Genomic DNA, 22,804 nt, shown 5'->3' with positions numbered 1-22,804 from the left:
TCTTAATCCCCGTCACCTGTTTCAACATTCCCCCACCCACCTCCCCTCTGGCAACCGCCAGTTTGTTCTATGTAAGAATCTGTTTGTTTGTTTGTTTTGTTTTTTCTATTCCACATGTAAGTGTTTATGAGGGAAGGGGTGGGTTTTTTTCTGGATTAGCTGTCCCCTCTCTGTGTTTCCTCACGACCCTGTGCTTCCTCCATTCCAGCACTTACCACACTGTTTCCGTAGCTTGTTTGCTTACCTGTCTGCCCTGCTACACTGTAAACTTCTACAGAGAAAAGACTGTCTTATTCACTGAAGTGTATGCCATGGTGTGCCTGGCACACAGTAGGACACACACACACACACACACACACACACACACACACACTTTTTTAAAAAGAACAGTTGAATGTTACTGAAGAAATGAGTGGATGGCAGCCCCACTGTACTGAAGCCATCACTCCAGAGAACCACCCCCCCCCCTTAGCAGGTGTGCACAGAGTTGAATGAAAGAGCAGTTCGAAGGAGGGTCAGTATGTCAGAGAATTTCTGAAGAAGCATTCCATGTCCATCCCTTACTGGGTGCCCATCCATACACAAACACAGTAAATGTTCATTTCTCCAAAATCCAAATAAACAAAAAGCTCAAATAGATAAGGAAAATTATATTCAGTTTTTATGAGAAAGGACGTGGTATAATAAACATTTAGTATCTCAAATTTGCTTATTTATTTATTTGTTATATAACCCCTCATTTACAAAGGCTTTAAGGTGATTTGTGAGAACACATCTAAAACAATTAGAAAAATACAAGTAATACATAGTAAATGAGGACCAAGGAGAATGCTAATTAGAACATGTTAGGTGCCCAGTAAATGTTTGGTGAATGAATGAATAAGGAATGAGTGAATGAATAAAAGGTCAAGGTCAGAGAAGAAAGCAGAATGGATATATCAAGGTTCTTCTAGGAATAACATATTTATTGAGCATTGCCTTGTGTTTTAAGTCATTTAATTCTCAAACCAACCTTAGGAGGTCAATGCTATCTATAACCCCACTTTAGAGGTGGGAAAACAAAAGGCCAAAGAAGCTAAGTAACTTGCCCAAAGTCACCCAGCTAGTAAATGGCTGAGTCAGAATTTGAACTCAGAACCTTTGCTCCTCATCGGCCCAAGTGGGCCATGTAGTAGTTTCCTACTGTGGGGGAGAGGAGGGATATGTGTTAACACAATCAGTGCTAACTTCTCTTCTGCTAAGAAGTTGATAATATTCATAGAGTGGTTTATAGTCTTAATTGATCGGCACAGCAATCCTCATCCTAAAGAAGAGGACCCCAAATGTCAGAGAGGCTAGTCGTCTTATTGAAGACCCCACAGCTAAGTCAAAGTGAGAATTAGAACCCTGTGCTTCTGGGTCCACACCCTGCAGCTGAAGTTGTGAGCTGGTTTTGGCCGAGCTGTTGTAATTAGACCTAGCAGGCCTGGAAGTAACTTCAGTGTCATCCAAGAGATGGTTTTTGGAAAAATTGATAATTGGGCTGATGAGGAGCAAAGGTTCTGGGTTCAAATTCTGACTCAGCCATTTACTAGCTGGGTGACCTTGGGCAAGTTACTTAACTTCTTTGGCCTTTTGTTTTCCCACCTCTAAAGTGGGGTTATAGATAGCATTGACCTCCTAAGATTGGTTTGAGAATATAGAATCACAATGGAAATAACTCATTACCCAGGTAAAAGTTTATTGTATTTTCAGCTTTCAAGCTTACAGATTTAATTTTCTTCAGATGTTAGAGTCTAAACATGACATTGCTCTGCTATCAATAAGGTCAGCTTTCTGGAAGGCAGAACTTTAAAAACAGCGAATTAAATGTGGATTTGTCTTCCTTTTCAGAGGGAAAGTGATCTTAAAAAAAAAAAAAGGCCTCTAAGATTCTAAATAGTCTACAGATATATAGGAAGGAGTAGAAGATGTGTTGGAGAGGATAGGGGACCAAAGAGTAGCGTGGGGGAGTTGGTACAAATGGGAGACCCACAGGACACTGTCGTTTCTGGGCCTTCTGGTGAAATGAAAAGAGCATTGACCGGGCGGCTAGATAGCAGGCTGTTGCTCCTCCTGGCTCTCTGGACCTTAGGCTGGTCACCTACCATCCTAGACTCTGTTTCCTCTTCTGTAAAATGGTGCCCTCCTAAGCCCAATATTCCATGCGTCTGTGACGTGAAGTGCATCAAAACATCCTTCCTTTGTTCTTTATGGAATGCTGATAGCTGTAGTCCGTGTCCAGAACACGTTGGGTGGAAAGAGCCTCAAAAACAGCCTTGCACATTTTGCTACTCTCGCTCCTTCTAAGATATTAACCTCGGTGACCTGAATTAATTCTTCCTTCTTCCTCTTTTACCCCCTCCTCCGACTCCACATATAATAGCCCATTGTGCACAAGTTTTCTCCTACGATTTTCCGTCCATCTTAGAATTATGTGTACCTCCAAGCCGTGCTAAATGGGACCCTTGATTACAATAACGGTTGCCAGCGCCCCCCCTCACGTGGCTAAGCTAACAGTCCTGCTGTGATGTAACTTTGATTTCATGCCTTTGAAGGGTGGCTAATGCTACAAAGATCGCTTTGTATGAGACCCCAACGGGCTGGAAGTTTTTCGGGAATTTGATGGATGCGAGCAAACTGTCCCTCTGTGGGGAGGAGAGCTTCGGGACTGGTGAGTGCATGGCCCTGTGCTACCGTGCCCTTTCCTGTAAACACGACTTGCGGGGACGCTCTGACTGCTAAGGCGGGACCGAAATAGCACCGGTGGCTGATGTGTCCTAAATCAAAATGCAGTCTATTTATAACAACCCTGGCGAAGTGTACACATTTGAAAAGCCGTGAGCCTGCTTAGCCGAGGAGGGCTAATTTTACTTCCAGAGGATCAGATCCACCGAGACAGGAAGTTTGGGGGGCCCCCTCGGCGGCATCGTCCCTGAGCCCGTAGAGATTAAACAGAGTGATAAACATGTGTTTCTTCCCTCCGTGGCCAAGGAAACCTTTATAAATGTTTTCCTTTCTGGGGAAGAAATACGGTGGAACGAGTCAGTTTTTCGTTTTTATTTAAGAGGAAGTTGCTGCACAGCATTAAATCTTTCTCTTGAACCGGCCCAAGTTTACTGTAGCAACAAGTTATGATTCATTAAGGTTAAATGGAAGGAGGCCCTTAGGGTAGAAGGAAGTTGCTAGGTGATCAAGAGATGAGAACCATGTCCTTGTCTGTGAGGAGGTCTGCAGAAATGGTTAGCGTGATGAGGGAGGGGACGTGGTAGGCTGGGGGACCTTTCAGGACCCTTAGACCCTACCTTCTCTGCTCTCCCTCCTCTCTGCCTGTTCAAATGCTGACCGGAAGTCCTACTTTCATGACCTTCCCTACTGCCTCATCCTACCCATGTCAGTTTCTCACCTTTCTAACCCTCCATTCAGGCTTGTGGCCCTTATCCATGTGTTGGTCTCCAGCCAGGTTACAAGGTACATCAACTGGCCGTATTTCTTCCCCTCTTAGTATTTTTACCCAATATTTTGAAATAAAAGGACTGATCTTGGTCCTTTAGTACCAAAGCAAAGCAAAGATTGAAATCTAGCCTTCTGTAATTGGAACTGAGTTGCAATTCATACCAGGTTAAATACTGATTTGAATACTGTTTTGAAGAGCTGTTTGAATACTGATTTTATTTCATTTCCTGCAAGTCCTGGGGTAGGGTGGGTAGAACGAGCTGGTAAATTTAAGACACCTATATACAAAGCTCTAAGAAATGGAATGTTTTAGAGGGAGTGGCAATGCTCCTTGGTAATGAATTGACTTGATAGAATTGAAGGATGTAAGAAAGATGGATGAGTCTTGGGACTGAACAGTGTCCACAAAGAAGACTCAGTGGTTTCCCAGCATTCTGTGTCTTCAGTCAGAGAATACAAGGCCACTGCTTAGCCTTGTCCTACTTCATAAAATATGGATGATGCCGTCTTACTCAGTGGGATATCAGATGAATGTACATGAACCTGTGAGGTGGTCGTATTCTATGAAATACCACCCCCCTCAATGTTATTAAGTGCAGGCTTGCTTTCAAGCATTCTTTTTTATGGACGAAGCTGTCTTTGAAGGCAGGGACCATGTCTTAATCTTTGGTTTGCTAATCCCCTGTATCTGTATCAGTGCTGAACAGAGTGAAAGGGAGAAAAGTTTAGAACAAGGTTTCCCAGGGTGTTTGGGTATGTGGAAAGATACTAATTCCAGGAAAGGGTTCTGAATTCAACAGAGATTGGGAAACTTGGAACACAGCTCTCTGTCTTGGATATTCATAATGATATTAGCATTCAAAGATTCCGAAACATTCTACTGTAAGGGATCCTGTTTGTACAGTTTTACCTAAACAGTTAGCTGCATCTCTCTCTGTCTTTGTGTGTGTGTGTGTGTGTGTGTGTGTGTGTGTGATATCTAGTGACATCTTGCCCCATAGATCCATGTGGGAAGCACTGGGCAAGGTGGATGCCAAGCCTGGAGCCATTAAGGAGTCCCTGAGTGGACAGGCTGGGAACACACCTGGAGAGCATACCACAAGGGGCTCCTCTCACATGACAGGGCTAGACCTACTGCAAAGCAGCTTGCAGGTCCTCTCCTGTCCAGGCTACCCATCCTTAGTCCTCCCGCTCATTTCTCATTGTTTGTATGCCCAGCACCAGCTTCTCGATGCTTCCAAGTTCACCAGTGCCTCTCCTAGATCAGGTGCAGAACTGAGCCCAAATCCGTGTGTGATCTAAGAAGTAAAGACTGGAGTGGGATGATTATTTCTAGAGAACCGGGTCCTCTGCTTTTTTGGAAATAACTTTCACTTATTTTAGCTTTCAGGGCATTTCGTAATACTGCTTAGCTCATATAATGTGGCTAATGAAGCCCCTTTAAGTTTTTACTCAGGAGAATTTGCCAAGAAAATTTGTCACTCATGTTACATTTGAGGGATTGATTTCGTTGAACCCAGTCATTAGACTTTAAATTATTTCTTGTTAAGGTTTGTTCCTCTTTATTTATTCAGTTTATTCAAATACTAAGGGCCAACCGTGATTTTATCTCCCCTTTGATATCTCTTTTATGCAAAGAGAGAATGCATCGTGAGAATAATCCGTAAACTCTCTTTCTCTTTGAAAAAAAGAAAATTGTTCTGTAATGTTTCTGCCACAAATGGTTCAAAAACCAAGCTGCATAGCTATGGGCCTCTACTGCTGTGAATGAGTAGCAGCTGAAGACATTTAAGTGAACTTCTGATCTCCTTGTTTATAGAGGAGTTAATTTCCACCTTCTAGTCCCTTGCTGGTGAGTGCTTCCCACAGTTTCTTTACAGAGTTTCTCAGGGTGGACACTAGTGACTAAACAAGCTCTGTGGTATTTCAATTCTGTAGTTTCGTTGAGTCCAGTGTCCTTTATTTCTGTATTTTTCCAGATGAGAGCAGTAGCAGTTTCTCGGGAAAGCCTCCCTAACCTTCCACTGTGGGTCCACTCCCCTTCCTATTGGCTCTCATGGCACACACACTTCTCCTTTTTTGCATATATTACAGCTGTCATTTAAAAATTACTTATGATTGCTTGATTAACATCTAGTTAATCTAGCCAGTGCTCCACTAGACTGTGTTATGTGAAAACAAGAATCACAGCTGTCTTACTCTCCATCATATCCCCAGAGCCGCCTATAAAGGCCAGCGTGGAGTAGGAGCTCAGCAAACACTTGTTGAATAAATGAGTGAGTGACCACAGTATTCACCTGACACCCTCCAGTTAGACAAACAGAATCCCGGTGTTGGAAATGAAAAGACTTTCAAAGTCACTCAGTGTGATTTCCTGTGTGGTGTTGGAATCGTAGTTGGCAGGCAGTGCTGTTGGTCTTAAACATAGACCTCAGTGGAGAATCCTTACCTTACCCCTTGTGGGGACTCAACACCATTCCCACTCTGTAGTCCAGAGTCGGGTACCTAAGGTGTTTGTGAGAACGGATGAGCTTTTACAAAGGAAGAGAAGCTGACTTGCAAAGAGGTGCAAAGGAGTCAGACTTCAGAAGAACCGGCTCAGCAAACAAACCACTAGCAGTTCAGAGCACAAGCCATAATATTACTCATGTTTCCAAGCATACATTAGTCTGTCCATGATGCAGAGACAGCCACGGCCTCTCAGGATCATCACAGCCACAAAGGCTGGGACTCTTCCTCACACATCAGCATTACAAATGTCGGGGTAAAGGGACTCAGAAATGGGCACCAGAACGAGACAGGCTGAACCTGTTATTTTTGGCTGATGTCACGGTTATTGGTATTGTTCCCCCCTGACTGTGGATGATGATATCCATGTTTACACACAATGGCAGAGGGCGGAAGTGGTGTTCTGTCCCATCTTGAATTTGTTGGGAAATTGGGAAGGAAATAGAACATGAAGTCGCAGATAGAATAGAATGTCACTGCTTTTGAAACTTCCTCAGGAAAATGGGGGGCTTGGGAAAGGGATAGAAGACCTTTGAAGATGAACCTGGTATGTGGAAATATGCCAGTAAATTATGATCTGGCCAGGTCTGGAGGTTAGTGATAGTTTTTCCTGCTGCATCTTTAAAAGGCTTTAGCGATGATGCGTGCTGTAGGAGTGATGACTTGAAGAAGTTCAGCATTGATGCTTTGCAGATGTCTCTTCATTGTAATTTCTTAGGAAAAGGTTTTCATGTTTGTACGTCTTTGCATTGACTCGTTCCTCAAATGTTTATTGAACTTTAACCGCATCCCAGATACTGAGTGAGGCTCTGGGGGTACGATGGGTATGGTCTTGTGCAGGGCCCTGTAGAATCCACATTTGGGGCAAGAAGTCATCAGACCCTGGCCAGGTAATTACAAGTGTACAGAGTGATTGATGGTGACATACAGCGGGCCCTGGGAGCTTTACTGGCAGGGCACCTAACCTGGTTCTGTCGTGTCGGGAATCTGATTTTCTGTCTGGTTCTCTGCACATTCTGATTTGCGCAACTTTTGAGTGTATTTTCCTGTAGGTGAGGTGGCCATGGGAAAATTAGAACAGCCCGTCTCTGGAGAGTTCCCAGACAGAATACCGCACTAAAACTAGGCTGAGAACCTAATTATAACTAACTCAGTTAAACTGTTACCTGCATGTCTGTCTCCCTCCCCTGTATGTCTGTGCTCATCTGTGAGGGCAAGTAACATGTCTTATACATCTTGGTATTTTCTCATGTATTGGAACATGGTGGACACTGATTCATAGTTGTTGAACACATGATGGAGTTTGGGTTACGACGCGGCTCCTGCCCATCAGGCACTTGCAGTATTCCTCCAAGGACCCAGTTCCAGGGGAGTCACAAGGCAATACAGGGTTCATTGCTAAAGGGAAAGTCTGGTGGTGGCTGGGGGAGAGGCCCTGAAGGCTGGAGTGATCTGGAACAGGCTTCCGGGGGAGCTTACCTCTCCTTTCAGAGTAAATTCATTTGTGCCATAAAAGCCAAAGAGGACAAGACTGCAGACAGAGCAGGTCTGCTGGACCTCCGACCCAGTCAGCTAGGTCTGACCACTCCTGGGGCAAACCCTTATTGATGTTTGATATGCAGGCATCAGCCCAGGATACACCTCAGAGTTGAGGTGGAGTAAGAACAGACAGGTAGGATGGAGTAGGGGTGAGCGTGGAGGGCAACAAGAAAGCCATCCTGGTTTGGGGTGAAGTGGACAGTAATTGCAGGAGATGTTAGCCAGGCTAATAGGTGATATATGGAGGGGAAATTTCCAGGCAGAGAGAATAACGTGTTTAGAAGACCAAAAGGGAGGGGTGCCTGCGTGGTGCAGTTGGTTTGAGCATTTGACTCTTGCTTTTGGTGCAGGTCTGATCTCGGGGTCATGGGATCGAGCCCTGGGTTGGGCTCCACACTCAGCACAGAGTCTGCTTGTGTTTCTCTCTCTTCCTCACCCTCTGCCTCTCCCCTTACCCCCTCTCTCTTAAATGGGTAAAATAAATCTTTTAAAAAAGAAGAAGAAGAAGAAGAAGACCAAAAGGGAGCTAAAGATGGGGAGAGAGAGAAAGATAGAAAGACATGACAGCCAGATGCAAGTGTATTCAGACAACTCCGTGTAGCTCTTCTTCAGTTGCCACTGCCCCATCCTCAGACCTGTCACCTGGCAGAGGCAGGCACCCGGGCACTCCCAAGATGCCTAGACTGGTAAATGGAAACTAATCCCCAAACTGTTAGCTTTTGGCTCCCTCAGCAAGCGTTGACATTTTTCTTGGCCGAGGCCTGGAATATGCCCTGACCGAGCGGAGGGTATACTTACCACAAGGTGCTGATTAGGCCGAAGTCAAGTGACAGGTGTTTGAAGATGCTGAAGGGGCAGAATTCCCAGGCATTCAGTTAGTCCCTGAGCTGGACCGAGTATGAAGAGACCCAGTGCAAAGCCCACCACTGCCTTTGTGTTAGCTAGGGCTAGGGGTGCCTGCTGGCGGTGTTTCTCTTTCCTCACAATTATGGGAGCCTGGCTTCTTTTCCCTTTTTTAAATTAAAAGAAATGATAGCAGTAATTCACATTCATAATGGGAAAATTAGATGAGGAAGAAGAGGAAAACACTGTAATGCCAATGCCCGGAGAAAAGAATGTATTGGGTTATATTCCATTTTTATCACCAATGTGTACAGTTAAGAGCCATTATTTTTGAAAGCTTAATAAAGTAGTGGAAAGCACTCATTTCCCCCCCAAAATTTCTTATTTTTCCCTTATCCATAATGGTAATTTGCATTTATATAGTACTTAGCAGTTAATAAATATTTCTACCCTCTATCACGGTAAAGTCTTACAGTTGTGTGAGAAGGGTAACATTATTCCCATTTTATAGTCAAGGAAACTGAGGCTTGGAAAAGTTAAGCTAAATAACAGAGTTTTAGATTCTGGTTTCATGACTCTTTTTTTTTTTTTTTAAGATTTTATTTATTTATTTGACAGAGAGAGTGAGCGAGCGAGCAAGAGAGCACAAGCGGGGGGAGCAGCAGAGGGAGAAGAAGAAGCAGGCTTCCTGCCGAGCAGAGAGACTGATGCAGGACTCCATCCCAGGACCCCCGCGATCATGACCTGAGCTAAAGGCAGACGCTTAACTGACTGAGCCACCTAGGCACCCTGAGGTTTCATGACTTAAATACAAGCAACTTCCAATGAAACACAATTGCCATGACTACAATAGCAACATCTTTAGAAACATACACACATCCGCCATTGCCTTTTTTTTTTACTTGTAACTTGTCCTCATTCATCAGAATCCTAAAGAAAATGAAATGTACCTGGACTTTGGGGGCACCTGGGTGGCTCGGTCGGTTGAGCATGACTCGTGATTTCAGCTCAGGTCATGATCTCAGGGTCCTGGGATTGAGCCCCATGTTGGGCTCCACACTCAGCGGGAAGTCTGTTTGAAATTCGCTCTGCTCCCCAACTTGTTCTAGCTGTTACTCTCTCTCTAAAATAAAAGAAGTAAATCCTAAAAAAAAAAAAAAAAAGAAAAAAGAAACGAAGTGTACCCAGACTTTCTGAGTAGTAGAGTTACCTAGAGTTTTGATTACATGAAGGTGATTGGTGAGAATAGTAAGAAGTTCCAGAGACTAGGGATCTTGCAGATGGAATAGAATATTTGTGCATGTTATCCAAGACAGATATTTGGTTGATGGTATTAGATGTGTGATTCAGTTATCTCTGAGTAACTCCGTCAGAATTGGTTAAGATCTTTAGATTTTATTTTCTTTTCTGTATAAAAGAAAAAGCAGAATTCTTTACTTAGAACAGGAAAAACAAAAAGGACACTGGCCCTTATGCTTTCAGTCTAGCCTAAATAAATAAATAAATACAAAATAAGAAAAAGAGAAGAAAAAGGAAGGAAGGAAGAAAAATACCCATGGGAGCATAGACAAATAATTCCAAGCTGTGTACTTCTGTCATGAATTCTCAGTATTTCAGGGAAGCTGCCAGAATCTTGCTGCTCAGGGTGAACTATCGCCAAAACATCATTTGCAAATGCTGTAAGGGCCAGAGAGCTCATTGCTGTTCCTTGAGATAGCAATACAGGCAAATAAAAGTCCATAGATCATGAAATTCGATAAACCAAGAATTTGTTACATAAAGTGCTACGTAAAAGTATTGCCCAACATCTCCAGGTCTGTCAGCTTCCAGGTTCTGAGAACTGTGGTTTCTGAAAGTGGTATCTTATTGAAGAGAAGGTCTTTTGAAGGAAAAAAAATGTGTGATTTTTGAGCCAAAAAGAGAAAGAAAAAATGTAGTAGATTAATTAACCGATAAACTCATTCATTGCACTCCTTAGTTGTTTAAGTACTCAGTGTGCTATTCTAGTCACCAGACTTCGTTATAAGGATAAGTAAAAGATGTCTCTTAAGAAATAGGTGAGAGGGGCGCCTGGGTGGCTCAGCGGGTTAAAGCCTTTGCCTTCAGCTCAAGTCAGGATCCCAGTCATGGGATCGAGCCCCGCATTGGGCTCTCTGCTCAGCGGGGAGCCTGCTTCCCCCTTCCCCACCTCCAACCTGCCCCTCTGCCTACTTGTGATCTCTCTCTGTCAAATAAATAAATAAAAATCTTAAAAAAAAAAAAGAAAGAAAGAAATAGGAGAGGAACGGGGTGAAAGGCTCATAAATCGGTAGAGGGTTTGAGCGGGTCCCTATGGGGGAAGGAAGAGAACGTAGCTCGTAACTGCCTAGGGGAGCTGGGTACTAGTCCTAGACTGGAGAGGACATTTGAGTTGGGTTTAGAAGGATGAAAAGAGGAAGAAAACAAACTTCACTCATGCCTACTACGTAGCCAGCATTGTGAGACACTGATGTTCTAAGAAGAATAAGACCCAGTGGGAAGTCAAGAAGGGTGCACAGGCACTTGAAGAGTTAAGGCATGATGATGTGCAAAGCCTTGTGGGAGAGGGTTTGTACTGAGTCCTATTCAGGAGTCAGAAAGTAGCGCTCAGTATGGTCCGTGTGTGGAGATTTTGTTCTGTTTTGTTTGGCTTTTAGAACAAGGAAATTAAGGACTGAGAAGGAGAGTTGTGTCCTGTATCAGGTTCTTGGAAGAGGATTTCCATGCACATAAGCACATCCGGATGAGCCAGTGTGTTAGCTCTGGTAAAGATTTTAGCAGGTACCTTGGAGGGGGCAGATGTGCCATAGTTGACTTAACCAAATCCCTCTTGGTTAAAGAAAGATGCTCTGGATTGGAGTTGCTGGATCCACAAGTAGGTCCGTTTTTTAAGGCTTTGATACTTTTTGTCAAATTGGTCTCTGGAAGGTTGTACCTCTCCCTGCAGTGGCATACTGGAACCCCATTTCCCTTCTACCTCTCCTGATCCTAGATGTTCTCATTTTAAAATCTGTGGCCATTTGTCAAACAAGTAGCAGTTTCTTATTGGGCTTTTAACTTCAGTTTGTTTCTTAAAAAATAATGCTACCTTCCTACGTAATTGGGTACCTATATGTATTCTTCAGTGATTGTTTATATCCTTGGGCTATTTTTCTATTGAAGTTTTGCTTTTTCCTTATTAACATGTAAATTTTTTCTGTATTGAGGTACATTAAACATCTACTTTATGTTGCAAATTGGTTTTTTTTAAGGTTTGCCAATGGCCTTTACTTTTACCTATAGTTATTTTGCAGATCGAAATGATAATTTTTTAAAAAGATTTTATTTATTTATTTGACAGACAGAGATCACAATTAGGCAGAGTGGTGGCAGAGAGAGAGGAAGGGAAGCAGGCTTCTTGCTGAGCAGAGAGCCCAAAGCAGGGCTCGATCCCAGGACCCTAGGGTCATGACCTGAGCCGAAGGCAGAGGCTTTAACCCACTGAGCCACCCAGGCGCCCCAATAATTTTTTTTAGTAGGCAAATACATAGATTCTTTTTTCTCTTATGAATTCTGAATTTACCTGTATTTGCCATTCCCAAGACTTAGACAATATATTTATATATATTTTCTATTTTATTTATATTGTATATATTATATTTATATATATATATATCTTTTATTTTTATATATCGTCAAGGACTTAAAGCTTTTCAAATTTTATATTTGAATGTGTAATTTACCTGGAAATCTTTTTGGTGTGGTGTTTTATAGGGGAAAAAACTGAAATTTTTTCCAACTGTCTAGCTAGATAGCTAAATACTACTTAAAAAGAAATTCCTTCTTTTCCTACAGTCTTGAACACCCTTATCATATATCCAAGTCATATGCATGTTTAGGTCTCTTTCTAGCTGCCCTTTTTTGTACCATTTAGGCTGTCAGGCTTTTAATTATTGAGTATTTATAATGGTCATGTTCTTCTGTTGTTTGTTTTTTTTCTGCTCACATTTATACTTTGTAATTGATATATCCAGTTCCACCAGATTATCCCTCTGACATTTTTATTGACATTTGCTGTAAATATCTAGATCACTTTGGGAAGTATCAACTTCTTTCCCATATATTATGTTGCTTTGTTCCCTATGTGGTTCCTTCCATGTATTCAAGTTCCTCAGTCAAGTTTTATGACTTTTTTGATTGGGTCTCCATGTTTACTGTTGAGTTTATTCCCAAATGTTTTGGAGAAATCGTGTTTGTCAAAGCTGCTTGCTGCCCCCTGGCCAGGTTCTGATCATATCCGCGAGAAAGATGGACTCTGGGCGGTCCTCGCTTGGCTCTCCATTCTAGCCACCCGCAAACAGAGCGTGGAGGACATTCTCAAAGATCACTGGCAGAAGTACGGCCGGAATTTCTTCACTAGGTAAGTCCCAGCCCGGCTGGGGTACAGAGGTAGGGTGGGGAAGTGCGCTGAGAGAGTACTCATGTGTATAGATTTTTTTCCTGTTTCTCAAGTGATAATAAAACCCTAGTTCATCTAGCCTCTACAGATTGAGGGATTTTAAAATAATTCAATAAGGGTTGCCTTTTATGTTTGCCATAAAGAACAAGGCTTAAAAATTTTAGTTAATGTATTCAAAAGAAGAAATGTTTTGTAAGCCTTTTAAATGTACGGAGGTGGACATGATGATTGTGCGGGATTTGGACTCAGAAGAATGGAGTAGAATTTTATTTCTGCCCCTTAGTGAGTTGAGAAGGCATTGAACCTCTCTCTCTACCAGAAAACTGTCCTCATTTTCCTCATGTGTAGAAATGGTAATAACAGTCTGCCATCGAGTGAATTAAATGAAATACGAGTCTGAAAGTGTTTTATAAACTCTGGGACACTCAAAGTATGGAAACTTTTTTTTCCCCTGAAATTATGGAAACAATTATGCTTAGTCTAAATCAACTTTTCTGACTCATTAAAATAGGTCCCCAAAGGCTGCATACTTGTCAATACTTCATTCATTGATTCAATAAATATTGACCGTGTGCCTACTTTCTGCCAGGCACTGGGGATTGGGCAGTGAACAAAATACTTAGAGTACATAGTAATTCTTCTTTGGCACGCATACTTCTGTTTTTAAAAGGCACTAATATTTTTTTTTTTCAAGAAGTGCTTTTCACTAATTCCAACTTGCCTTTCCCCCAGTAAGTGTAAAAATCTAACAGAATTTTTCCCAGACCTCACTATTCTAATTATTGAAAGGAACTATGAGTAAAAGGGAGTAGATGAATTGCTGATCGGTAAAAAATGCATAGATATAATTTTTTTTTTTAAAGATTTTATTTGTTTATTTGACAGAGAGAGAGATCACAAGTAGTCAGAGAGAGAGAGGAAGAAGCAGACTCCCCGTCGAGCAGAGAGCCCGATGCGGGACTCGATCCCAGGACCCTGAGATCATGACCTGAGCCGAAGGCAGCGGCTTAACCCACTGAGCCACCCAGGCGCCCCCATAGATATAATTTCTTTGGGCCTCAGTTGCCTTTTCTATAAAATAGGTGAGTTAAATTAGAGAATTTAAAAACTATGTCACAGATTGAATAGTCAGTCCACGGTCTCTGGATAGTCCCGTAAGAATTAAACCTTAAGCAACTCAGCCTCCTTTCTCAGAACACTTTCATCAACTTGAGTGAAGGCTGTTGCTGTCTTCCTCCCTCAAGTCATTCTTCTGAGGGAGGTCTAAGTACTAAGGTTCACGTGGTACCGCAGCAGTAGCCCTAGGAGCCACAGTAAGAATCTCTACTTTCCAAGAACCAGGAAAACCTGGTAATTCAGAACAGCAGTCATGGGCTCACTAGATTCTAGAGCGTCATGAAGGCAGGACCATGTCGGGTTCTGTGCTTCTGCTATCACTGAACACCTCACTCCTAATGACACCGTAAATATGCTTTGGATGAATAAATGAACGAGTTAACAAGTGAATAGTAACTAGAAGGGAATAAGGTTAGAAGGTTTGTTCAGAGAAGAGGTCACTCTTGAATCAGTTAAAACTCCATTTAAAAACCATTTTAGGGGCGTCTGGGTGGCTCAGTGGGTTAAAGCCTCTGCCTTCGGCTCAGGTCATGGTCCCAGGGTCCTGGGATCGAGCCCCGCATCAGGCTCTCTGCTCATTGGGGAGCTTGCTTCCTCCTCTCTCTCTGCCTGCCCCTCTGCCTGCTTGTGATCTCTGTCTGTCAGATAAATAAATAAAATCTTAAAAATAAATAAAAAATAAAAACGATTTTAACGTATTTGTATTAATTTCAGATAACTGCTAACTATTGCAAATCAAGTCCACGGTCTGCATTTCTAGTTCGTTAAGACACCATCATACCCTTCATCTACTTAATAGGAGTGCTAGGGATTGTTTTATGTCAGCCTCAAAACAGTTAGTGTTGAGGCAGCTGAGATTCTGTGAGATGAAGCAACTTGCTCCTAGTTGCCCAGTTAGTAAGCGGTAGAGGCTAGATTCGTAGGTTGTTCCGATGCCAAAGTCCAGATTCTTTCCATCACACCCCTCTATGCCTAGGATTTGTAGAACACTTCTCCCAAACATCCAAAGGTCACAGGCGGAAAGCACAGACACCTGGTTGTGATTTCTTGCTGTTTATCACGTTAACTAGGGGAAAGAGCTGACTTCAAGATTAGGAGGACTGCTGTCCTTGATCCGTAGAATCCTGGAGCCTGAACAGGTTGGCCTTAACTCCCCAGTATTTCTCATGTCTCAGAGGGTGTCATCTTGCACATATCATGTTTGTTTCGCTATCGCAAATAAATACAGACTCTGCTTGAGCCTCTAAAAAATAACTCTCAAGAGGGTGTGTGCCACAAGGTCAAGAAAAGCCACCTGTCAGAGTCTTTAACCTCGTAAGAAAGAAGTCAGGAACAATTCTGGGAGTAATAATAATAATAGTCATAGAATTTCTTTTGTGATGATTTTTATTTATTTATTTTTCTGCTTTGATCCTTCTGTATCTACATCAGGCCTCCTCCGTCAGGGTGAACCCAAAGCACTTTGGACCAGAATCCACCCTCACTGAAAGGACAGAGCTGTTTTCAGATGTACAGAGTTAGGCTTTGGCCCCTTCTCTCTGGTCAGTGAAAACCTGGCCTCACTTTAGGAAGCTCCCGTGGAGACCGGAACGCTCTTGTGCCAAAAATCTCAGCAGCCGCAGGCAGGTCGCAGACTGGGAACTCTCCCAGCATTTATCCCAAAGAAGCTCCAGGAGTTTGAAAGAGAAGTGCTTGACTCATGTTCTTGATGCAGAGTCCTTGGGAGATAATCTTGCATTTAATTCTACCTCCTCAGGATGTGGTGATTAGATGTTAGAATCTTTCACAAGCCTTCTAGAACTTATTCTGTAGAAAAGCCAAGACGGGAGTTTTCTGCTTACTCAGAAGTTCCTGACCCTTCCCTGAAACCCCGCAAAGCCTTCCTCCCATCCCTGACCTGCTCCCTCCCCAGAGACGGACAGACACAGCCTTTTGCCAGCTGCTTCTGCAGCTAGGGGGTTTGGGACCGGGGGTGGGGGGGCGGGGGGAGGTCCAAACAGAGGGTGAAGGAAGTGGTGATCTATCTCGGGGATGATCCAAAGGGAGTGTGTGGGCCCACCTCTGTGACTTCTTGCAGGTACGATTATGAGGAGGTGGAGGCTGAGGGCGCCAACAAAATGATGAAGGACTTGGAGGCCCTGATATCTGACCGCTCCTTCGTGGGGAAGCAGTTCTCAGTGGGTGACAAAGTTTACACTGTGGAGAAAATTGATAACTTTGAATACAGTGATCCAGTGGATGGAAGCGTTTCAAGGAATCAGGTAGGAACAGATTTATGTGTATGGGAGAGAGGCCTCAGAGCTTCATTTCTGAAATCTCAAGGGAAAAAAGAAAAAGGCTGCTTGAGACGTTTTCTTCCCCCTATTTTCTATTTCTATTCACCGCCCTCCCTTCTTTTCCCCACAGTTGCCAGCTTTCTGCCGGGTCACACATGACTTGTAAATATACTCATAGGGGAAATGGGTTTTGTCCTGGTTCTGTGTACTCCCCTGTGCCCTCATTCTGGAATTCTTAGCCCCTGCTCCAGAGGGATTTTTTACATCCTCCAGAATTCCATGCAAGACGTGTTGAATGCGTGTGCAGAAAGGAGCCCTAGAATCTGAAGCTGAAAAGGTGAACTACTGCCTTGATATCAGTCCCCTCTTTTTCTCTCAGAAGACGATAGCAGAATGCCGGCGGTGAGAGTGGCATTATCATAGACCTTTCTCTGGTATGTTGTGATTTCTAAAAAAAAAAAAAAAGAAGAAAAAAAATTGTTGAGGCATTCCGGACTTAGAAATGTTAGCTGTTACTGTCTGCAGCATGTGACGTGCAGCCAGTCCAGCTTGGGGGTGCGTGCATAGCAAGACATCACAGTTGAGAACCTGCATCATGTCTGCATGGAGACAGCTGTTAGGGTTTCCCTCGCCGGGTGCCAAGGAGCCAAGGCTGCAGGCTGGGTCGGCCCTCAGCCAAGCTTCTCACAGACACCCAGGGCCCAGGGTCTTCTCTCCTCTGGTTCGCTGTTGTCACAGGATGGACTCGCCACTAATAATTTAGAAGCAGAGATAATAAAGAAGCAGATGAAAATTAATTTACAGGTTTCCAGTTTTCTTTTTCCTGATGGACCCAGATTTTTGGCCCGGTCCTTCTCAAGGTAGCTGACAGCTTTGAAGGAGGGGGACCGCAGGATTGATAAGAGTGTCTGTCTGGAGAGCGGGCAGTGGACGGATGGTTGGAGCATGGCCACAGCAACCCTGAGCACCAGGAGTCTCCCATCCTCAAAATGCTGGCCCAGTGGGCTCTCTTCTCTATGCCTGTTCACCCCCCATGAGAACTCTGGGTCTGGTACAGATGGTTGTAAGTGACGTCTGAGATAAAGAGAGGCTGAGGATAAAGTAGGAGGTGGGTAGGGAAGAGGGCAGGGTGGGGTCCACAGGATGGCAGGGCAGAAGTGTTTGTAGAGAAGCCTTCGGAGAGAAAATGGGCAATTAGGGAAAGTAACCCCCAATTCTGCGCTACACCTAGCATCTGTGAGGAGGGAGGGGGAGCTGAGGCGTGTGTGGGGAAGGTGTTGGTATGAGCACGGGTGCTGTTTGTTGCACTCTGTGAGGAAGAACCCAACAGCTTCACGTTCTATAATCAGGAAGTCTGAACATTTGGATGGAAGGGCGGGGAGGAGGAAGAATCCTCTGAAGTAGACCTAGTCTCTGCCATCAAGTAGAAAGACTTGAGAAGCTTCAAGTTGAAGCTGTGGGAGAGGCAGACCAACCTGGTATGTTTCTAGAAGCAAGAAATGGTAAATGGGAGTTAATGGTATCCTCCCCATGATGATGGAGTCAGGAAGGTACCGTGTGCCTTTCATCTGCTGTCTTCACTGCCAAATGGCACGATTAGACACGGCATGGGATTTGGTGACAAACAGCAGCGGAGGAGCAGTGTCTCTCCTTCTGGTTGGTGTCTGGCTTTGAAGTTCTTTGTATAGAAGTATGACAGGCTCACGAGACCGCTGTCTTGCTGACTCTTCCTACCTCAGGTGACAGAATATGTACCTGAGAATCTTTAGCCTCAGTTCTCCTGAAGCAAGAAGGTTATTGAGGATGAGAGATGCTGCCAGGGAGGAAAGAAGAAGGCAGCAGGTGGTTGGGGGCACGGGTTGGCATGGCACCCACATGGACCCCGCTTTGAGTCCGCAGGCATCGAGGGGAGAGTGATCGCTGGCTCCTGCTTGCTGGGATGGCAGTAGCTGGCTTCACCTACCGCGTGGGGCCTGCTGTTCGCCGTTTGAGCCTCTCTGTTGGTATTGTGAGAGTTCTTCCTCTTCTGTGTCCGGAATCTCTTCTGCTCTGGTTTCAGCCATGTTTTCCTCCTGATCTGGGGATCAAATTTCTGTATCTAGCGACTTGTTTGTTTACTTATTTATTAGGCTTCAAACTGGAATGGTTAGGCTACAGAGGAGTGGAGAGAGGAGGGAGGGCCGGCCTGGGTCATCCAGGACCCCTGCGCCCCGGATCAGATCCCCCACCTGACGCTGGGCACGCTTCTCCCCCTGTAAGCTCAGCCCCCTTGGGCGGGACGCAGTGACGGGCTGACCATAGCCGACTCCACGGGCTTAACTGCTGCCCTTTATCAAGGACCTGATCTTCCAGTTGATCACGTGCAGAGGAAATTCCATCTGCAGACGAACCCCTTGTATTTGCCAGCCTTCAGTCTCCCTTCCAGCAGGTGGGGGACACATCTCTGCTTCCCTTCTCCAGGGCCTGCGGCTCATTTTTGCTGACGGTTCCCGCATCATCTTTCGGCTGAGTGGCACGGGGAGCGCGGGGGCCACGATTCGGCTGTACATCGACAGCTACGAGAAGGACATCGCCAAGATCAACCAGGACCCTCAGGTAATGCCCAGGCCCTCTGTCCTGACGAGTTAGTGCTTCCCATTAGAGGGAACAGTAGTGGTTTCCCCGAGTCTGTGTTACCACAGCCCGTTTCTCCGGTGGTCAAACACGTATGTTCAGTTTTCTCTATATGTTTCCTTCAGTACGTTGTAACAACAGTGACAGCTAACCATTAGCTCAGCATTTTCTCTGTTCTAAACCCATTACCCAAGCGGATATACTCACTGAAGTCTCAAATGAGGTAGCTCCCATTCTTGTCCCTACCACAGATGAAGAAACAGGCAGAGAAAGGTTAAGTGGCAGCTCATAGGGTCACGTGCCTGGTGAGCAACAGAGTCAGGAAAACTAATCTTTAAATCAGCCCCTCTTCTGGCGTTCTGGTCTCTCACTGGTCATTTGCTACTCTGCTTGGTCTGATCACCTGTTCTGGAAGAGCACACGCTGGTTCCAGATTTGGTGGTGGAGCAGAGAGTCTCATGACCCAGCAACAAAGGTCAATATGGAAGAGTCTGCAGACTGGCAGCCTGGTGGTTTGGGCTCCCAGACCTACCCAGAGGATCTCCAGAAGTACGTCAGAGTGAGGAGGGACCCTGGGGGCAGGGGTAGGGTGGAGAACTTAGAGGACAGCCACCCCAGGGGAGGAGCCGAGGGGAGACAGTGACACACAGGGGAATTTCACCTTGTTTGTTCCTCACACAATGGTCTTGACAGATGTTCCTCCACCAGAGTTGCATGGCCAAAAAAGTGTAGGAGCTGTTGTGGCCCATTAACCCCTTCTTCAGGATTCATAACACACATGGCACCTTACGGGCTCTGAGAAAACTCACGGCGAAGACGCCTGTTTGAGTGGCATTTCACCATGCTTATTCTACTAAGCCTTTTTCCTTCTAACACCTAATTAAAATCCAAGGAAACTCATTTGGAAAGCCTTGGCATAGCGGTTTTGAGAATAAAGTTTAGATGTAGAAAGGTCTTGCTTTCAATCCAGTTTCTGCCACCTGAGTAGTAGCCGTGTGTCTGCGGGCAAGTGGTTTCCGTGCTCTGAGCCGTGGTTTCCTGGTAGAGTAGTTCCTACTGCTCCGAGGTATTACAGGGATTTAAGGAGACAAGGGATGCGAAATTTGAAATGCTGCGCCTGGCACATAGGATCAGCTTTTGAGAACGTGTGGCTCTTAGAGTCGAGAGGAGGCTTCACTTTTACATATATATATATATATATTTTTTATCATGTCCAGACTCCAGGTTCAATTATTGCAAGATCTCTGTCGTGCTGTAGGTGTCCCTAAAAGTTAAACCAAAGGCAGTGGTGTCTGCGTTGTAGACCCACAGAATAATAGAGCAGGAGAAAAAGAAGGGAATTGTGTTCTTTTGCCCTAATACCAGGCATGTTGTAGACATTTATGAATGAGTGAAAGATAAGTTTCTTTGAACCGTAGTTGTCAGGAGGTGGGGGGGGGGGGGGTGGGGAGGGCAGTGGGAGGGGCCTGAAGGGTGTGAGGTGCCCACAGTGCCTAGATGTATCACCATTCCAGCCATGAGAAACCTTCCCTTACTCTGGAGCTGCTGGACCTTTGCCTCAGCACTTTCGGGGACTGTTGGCACCCCTAGGGGAATGGCAAGTGCTGTGCTCAGCGCGTGGAGTTGCTTCTCCCGCTTTCAGCGAGGAATCATGAGTTGGTGGAGATTAAGATGAGGGAAAGCAACAGTGGGCAGTAGGAAATGAACTGCTCTTGGCTCTGCCCTTGGGTCATTTGGTTAAATCACTTCATCTTTTTGGATCTCAGTTTTCTCATCTGTAGCATGGGCAGTTTAGCTAGATAAGTAAGTGGTTTTTAAAAATGTTTTCATTAAAAAAATTAAAAATTATTTATTTTTATAAATATATCCTGCAACAGCAGAATTCTTTTCTTTTTCCCCCTGAGTGAGAAGTAGTTGGAAGGTAGTGTTGTTGCATTTTGCAAAGATCTCTTTGGGGACAATGTGGGCAGCAAATTAGAGGATGCGGAAGTAGAAGGACTGTTGTTCCAAGTGAGAAAGAAAAAGTTGATTTAGCAGATTGATGGCCCAGGTTGGAGAGAAATGGTGCCCGTTGAGAGATGTACAGAAGGTAAAAGCTGCTTACGTTTGCTAATAGATTAGACAAGGGCAATGTAGGAGAAGAAGGCGTCAAGAGTAACTCGTCGTTGTTCATTAAGTTTAGATGTTAGGCTGTGTTGTTGAGTCACCAAGATGGGGAATGCTGGAAGCAGATTTTAGGGAAGGAACACTTCTCTGTGCTTAGACTTGCAGAGTTTGAGGAGCCTTTGGGATGTGGGAAGAGGCAGTCAGACATGTGGGTCTTGGAGGCCATCTGAGGGCTGGAGCTCTGGATCTGTGTCTAGAGAAAGTAATGGAAAAGGTTCTCTTTTTGTCTCCCTCAGGTCATGTTGGCCCCCCTTATTTCCATCGCTCTGAAGGTGTCCCAACTCCAGGAGAGGACGGGACGCACTGCACCCACCGTTATCACCTAAGAAGATAGGCCAGTTGCGGTACGTCCCTCTGCCTCAGGACCCTCCAAGTCATCTGATTGAAGAGCATGGACAAACAAAATGTATCCACCCAGGCTTCTTAAGATTTGGTTTTTCCACTGACCAGTTGTTGATGACTGGCCCATTAGTGTGACAGGGCCAGCTGAGATGCCGTGTGGGCAAGAGGACCTAGGGGCTTTTACTAACGTCACTCCGTGTTGTGCCCTTAAGCCCTGCTGCTGTGCAGGTGTTTGTCTCCCAAGCACCTGCTCCTGTTCACTACAATGTGGGATGGAGGCTGAGTAGGAGCCAGTGAGGCCATTTCTCACGCTTAGGTTGTCCCAGTGAAATGACAGTGCAAGCTCGTTTTTCTTTGGTGAATTCCTCCCCCGTTCACTGTTTACATGTGTTCCAGCAAAATCCAATTTCTGGTGCCTTCTCTCCAATCAGTTCTTTCCTCAGAGTGAGACGTACTTGTCTACAGATGTCTGCCTTGTTTTTGCGACATAGTCCCACACAAATATTGTGGGATATTAAAGCAAAATAAGCCACTATTTCTTGATGTCTTTTTTTTTTTTCTTAACTGCAAAATGCTCTTCACTATAAGAAAGAAAATACTTTTTTTTTTTAAGAAGATATTGTATTCTGTTTGGATGTCCTAACTAGAAGACAAAATGTTCTCTGCACTAGGTTTTAAATCCTTGTACTCAAGAACTGTGATTTCAGATCTTAGCAGAGTCAACTGAGCCCTGGATTCATCCGAGGTAGCTTGCTTTATATAAGCTCATCTTGGTTAATTTGGAATGAGGGAAAGCTAGAGATTTTCAGGAGATTTTTCCCCCCCAGGAAATATTAAATAGCAAAGTGCGGCCATGTTCCTTGTGGTGTTGAGATACCGTAATGCATATTGAGGGGACAGGGGCAGCACTCTCAGAAGCTGAAAGTAAGATGACCAGCATTTGGCTGGATATCTTGAGTGCATTGACATCTTACTCATCTTAGAACGATTTCATTTTATTTTAAAGATTTTTGGTTTTTTGAGAGAGGGAGAGCATGAGCACGGGCAGAGGGAGAAGCAGACTGCCCTGCTGAGCAGGGAGCCCAATGTGGGCTCGATCCCAGGACCCTGGGATCCAGACCTGAGCCAAAGGCAGACACTTAACCAACTGAGCCACCAGGGTGCCCCAACTTAGAACATTTATATTCAATCCATGAGTGTAATGTAGTAGTTAAACACATAGGTTTGGAAGCCAATAAACATGAGTTTGAATCCAGCTTGGGCCTTTGAGTCACTTTTGAATACATTCTCAGTATCTTGAAAATCAGGATGAAGGGGTACCTGACTGGCTCAGTCGCTGGAGTTGTGACTTTTGATCTCAGGGTCGAGTTCAAGCCCCTCATTGGACGTGGAGCCTACTAAAAAAAAAAAAAATGTAAAAAAATAAAATCAGGATGAAAATAGTTCCTACTTTATGGGGTCATCAAGAACA

At 44.5% G+C, this 22,804-nt stretch overlaps 1 protein-coding gene across 2 annotated transcripts in view; it reads left to right on the top strand.

The window, feature by feature from the left end:
- PGM1 (phosphoglucomutase 1) overlaps positions 1–21,868 on the top strand; it is a 61,863-nt gene extending 39,995 nt beyond the window's left edge. For both annotated transcript variants that reach the window (XM_032361693.1, XM_032361692.1), the window contains exons 7-11: positions 2,577–2,692; positions 12,646–12,781; positions 16,014–16,197; positions 18,673–18,807; positions 21,228–21,868. In XM_032361693.1, coding sequence (XP_032217584.1) covers positions 2,577–2,692; positions 12,646–12,781; positions 16,014–16,197; positions 18,673–18,807; positions 21,228–21,317 — 661 coding nt within the window. In that variant the 3' untranslated portion in view covers positions 21,318–21,868. The remainder of the gene's footprint in view (positions 1–2,576; positions 2,693–12,645; positions 12,782–16,013; positions 16,198–18,672; positions 18,808–21,227) is intronic.
- Positions 21,869–22,804: the final 936 nt, after the last annotated feature.

This window comes from Mustela erminea, chromosome 10, assembly GCF_009829155.1.
Source record: "Mustela erminea isolate mMusErm1 chromosome 10, mMusErm1.Pri, whole genome shotgun sequence".
In the NCBI taxonomy this organism is placed as follows: Eukaryota; Metazoa; Chordata; class Mammalia; order Carnivora; family Mustelidae; genus Mustela; species Mustela erminea.
Note: the sequence above shows the minus strand (reverse complement) of the source record. Positions and strands in the feature narration are given on the sequence as shown.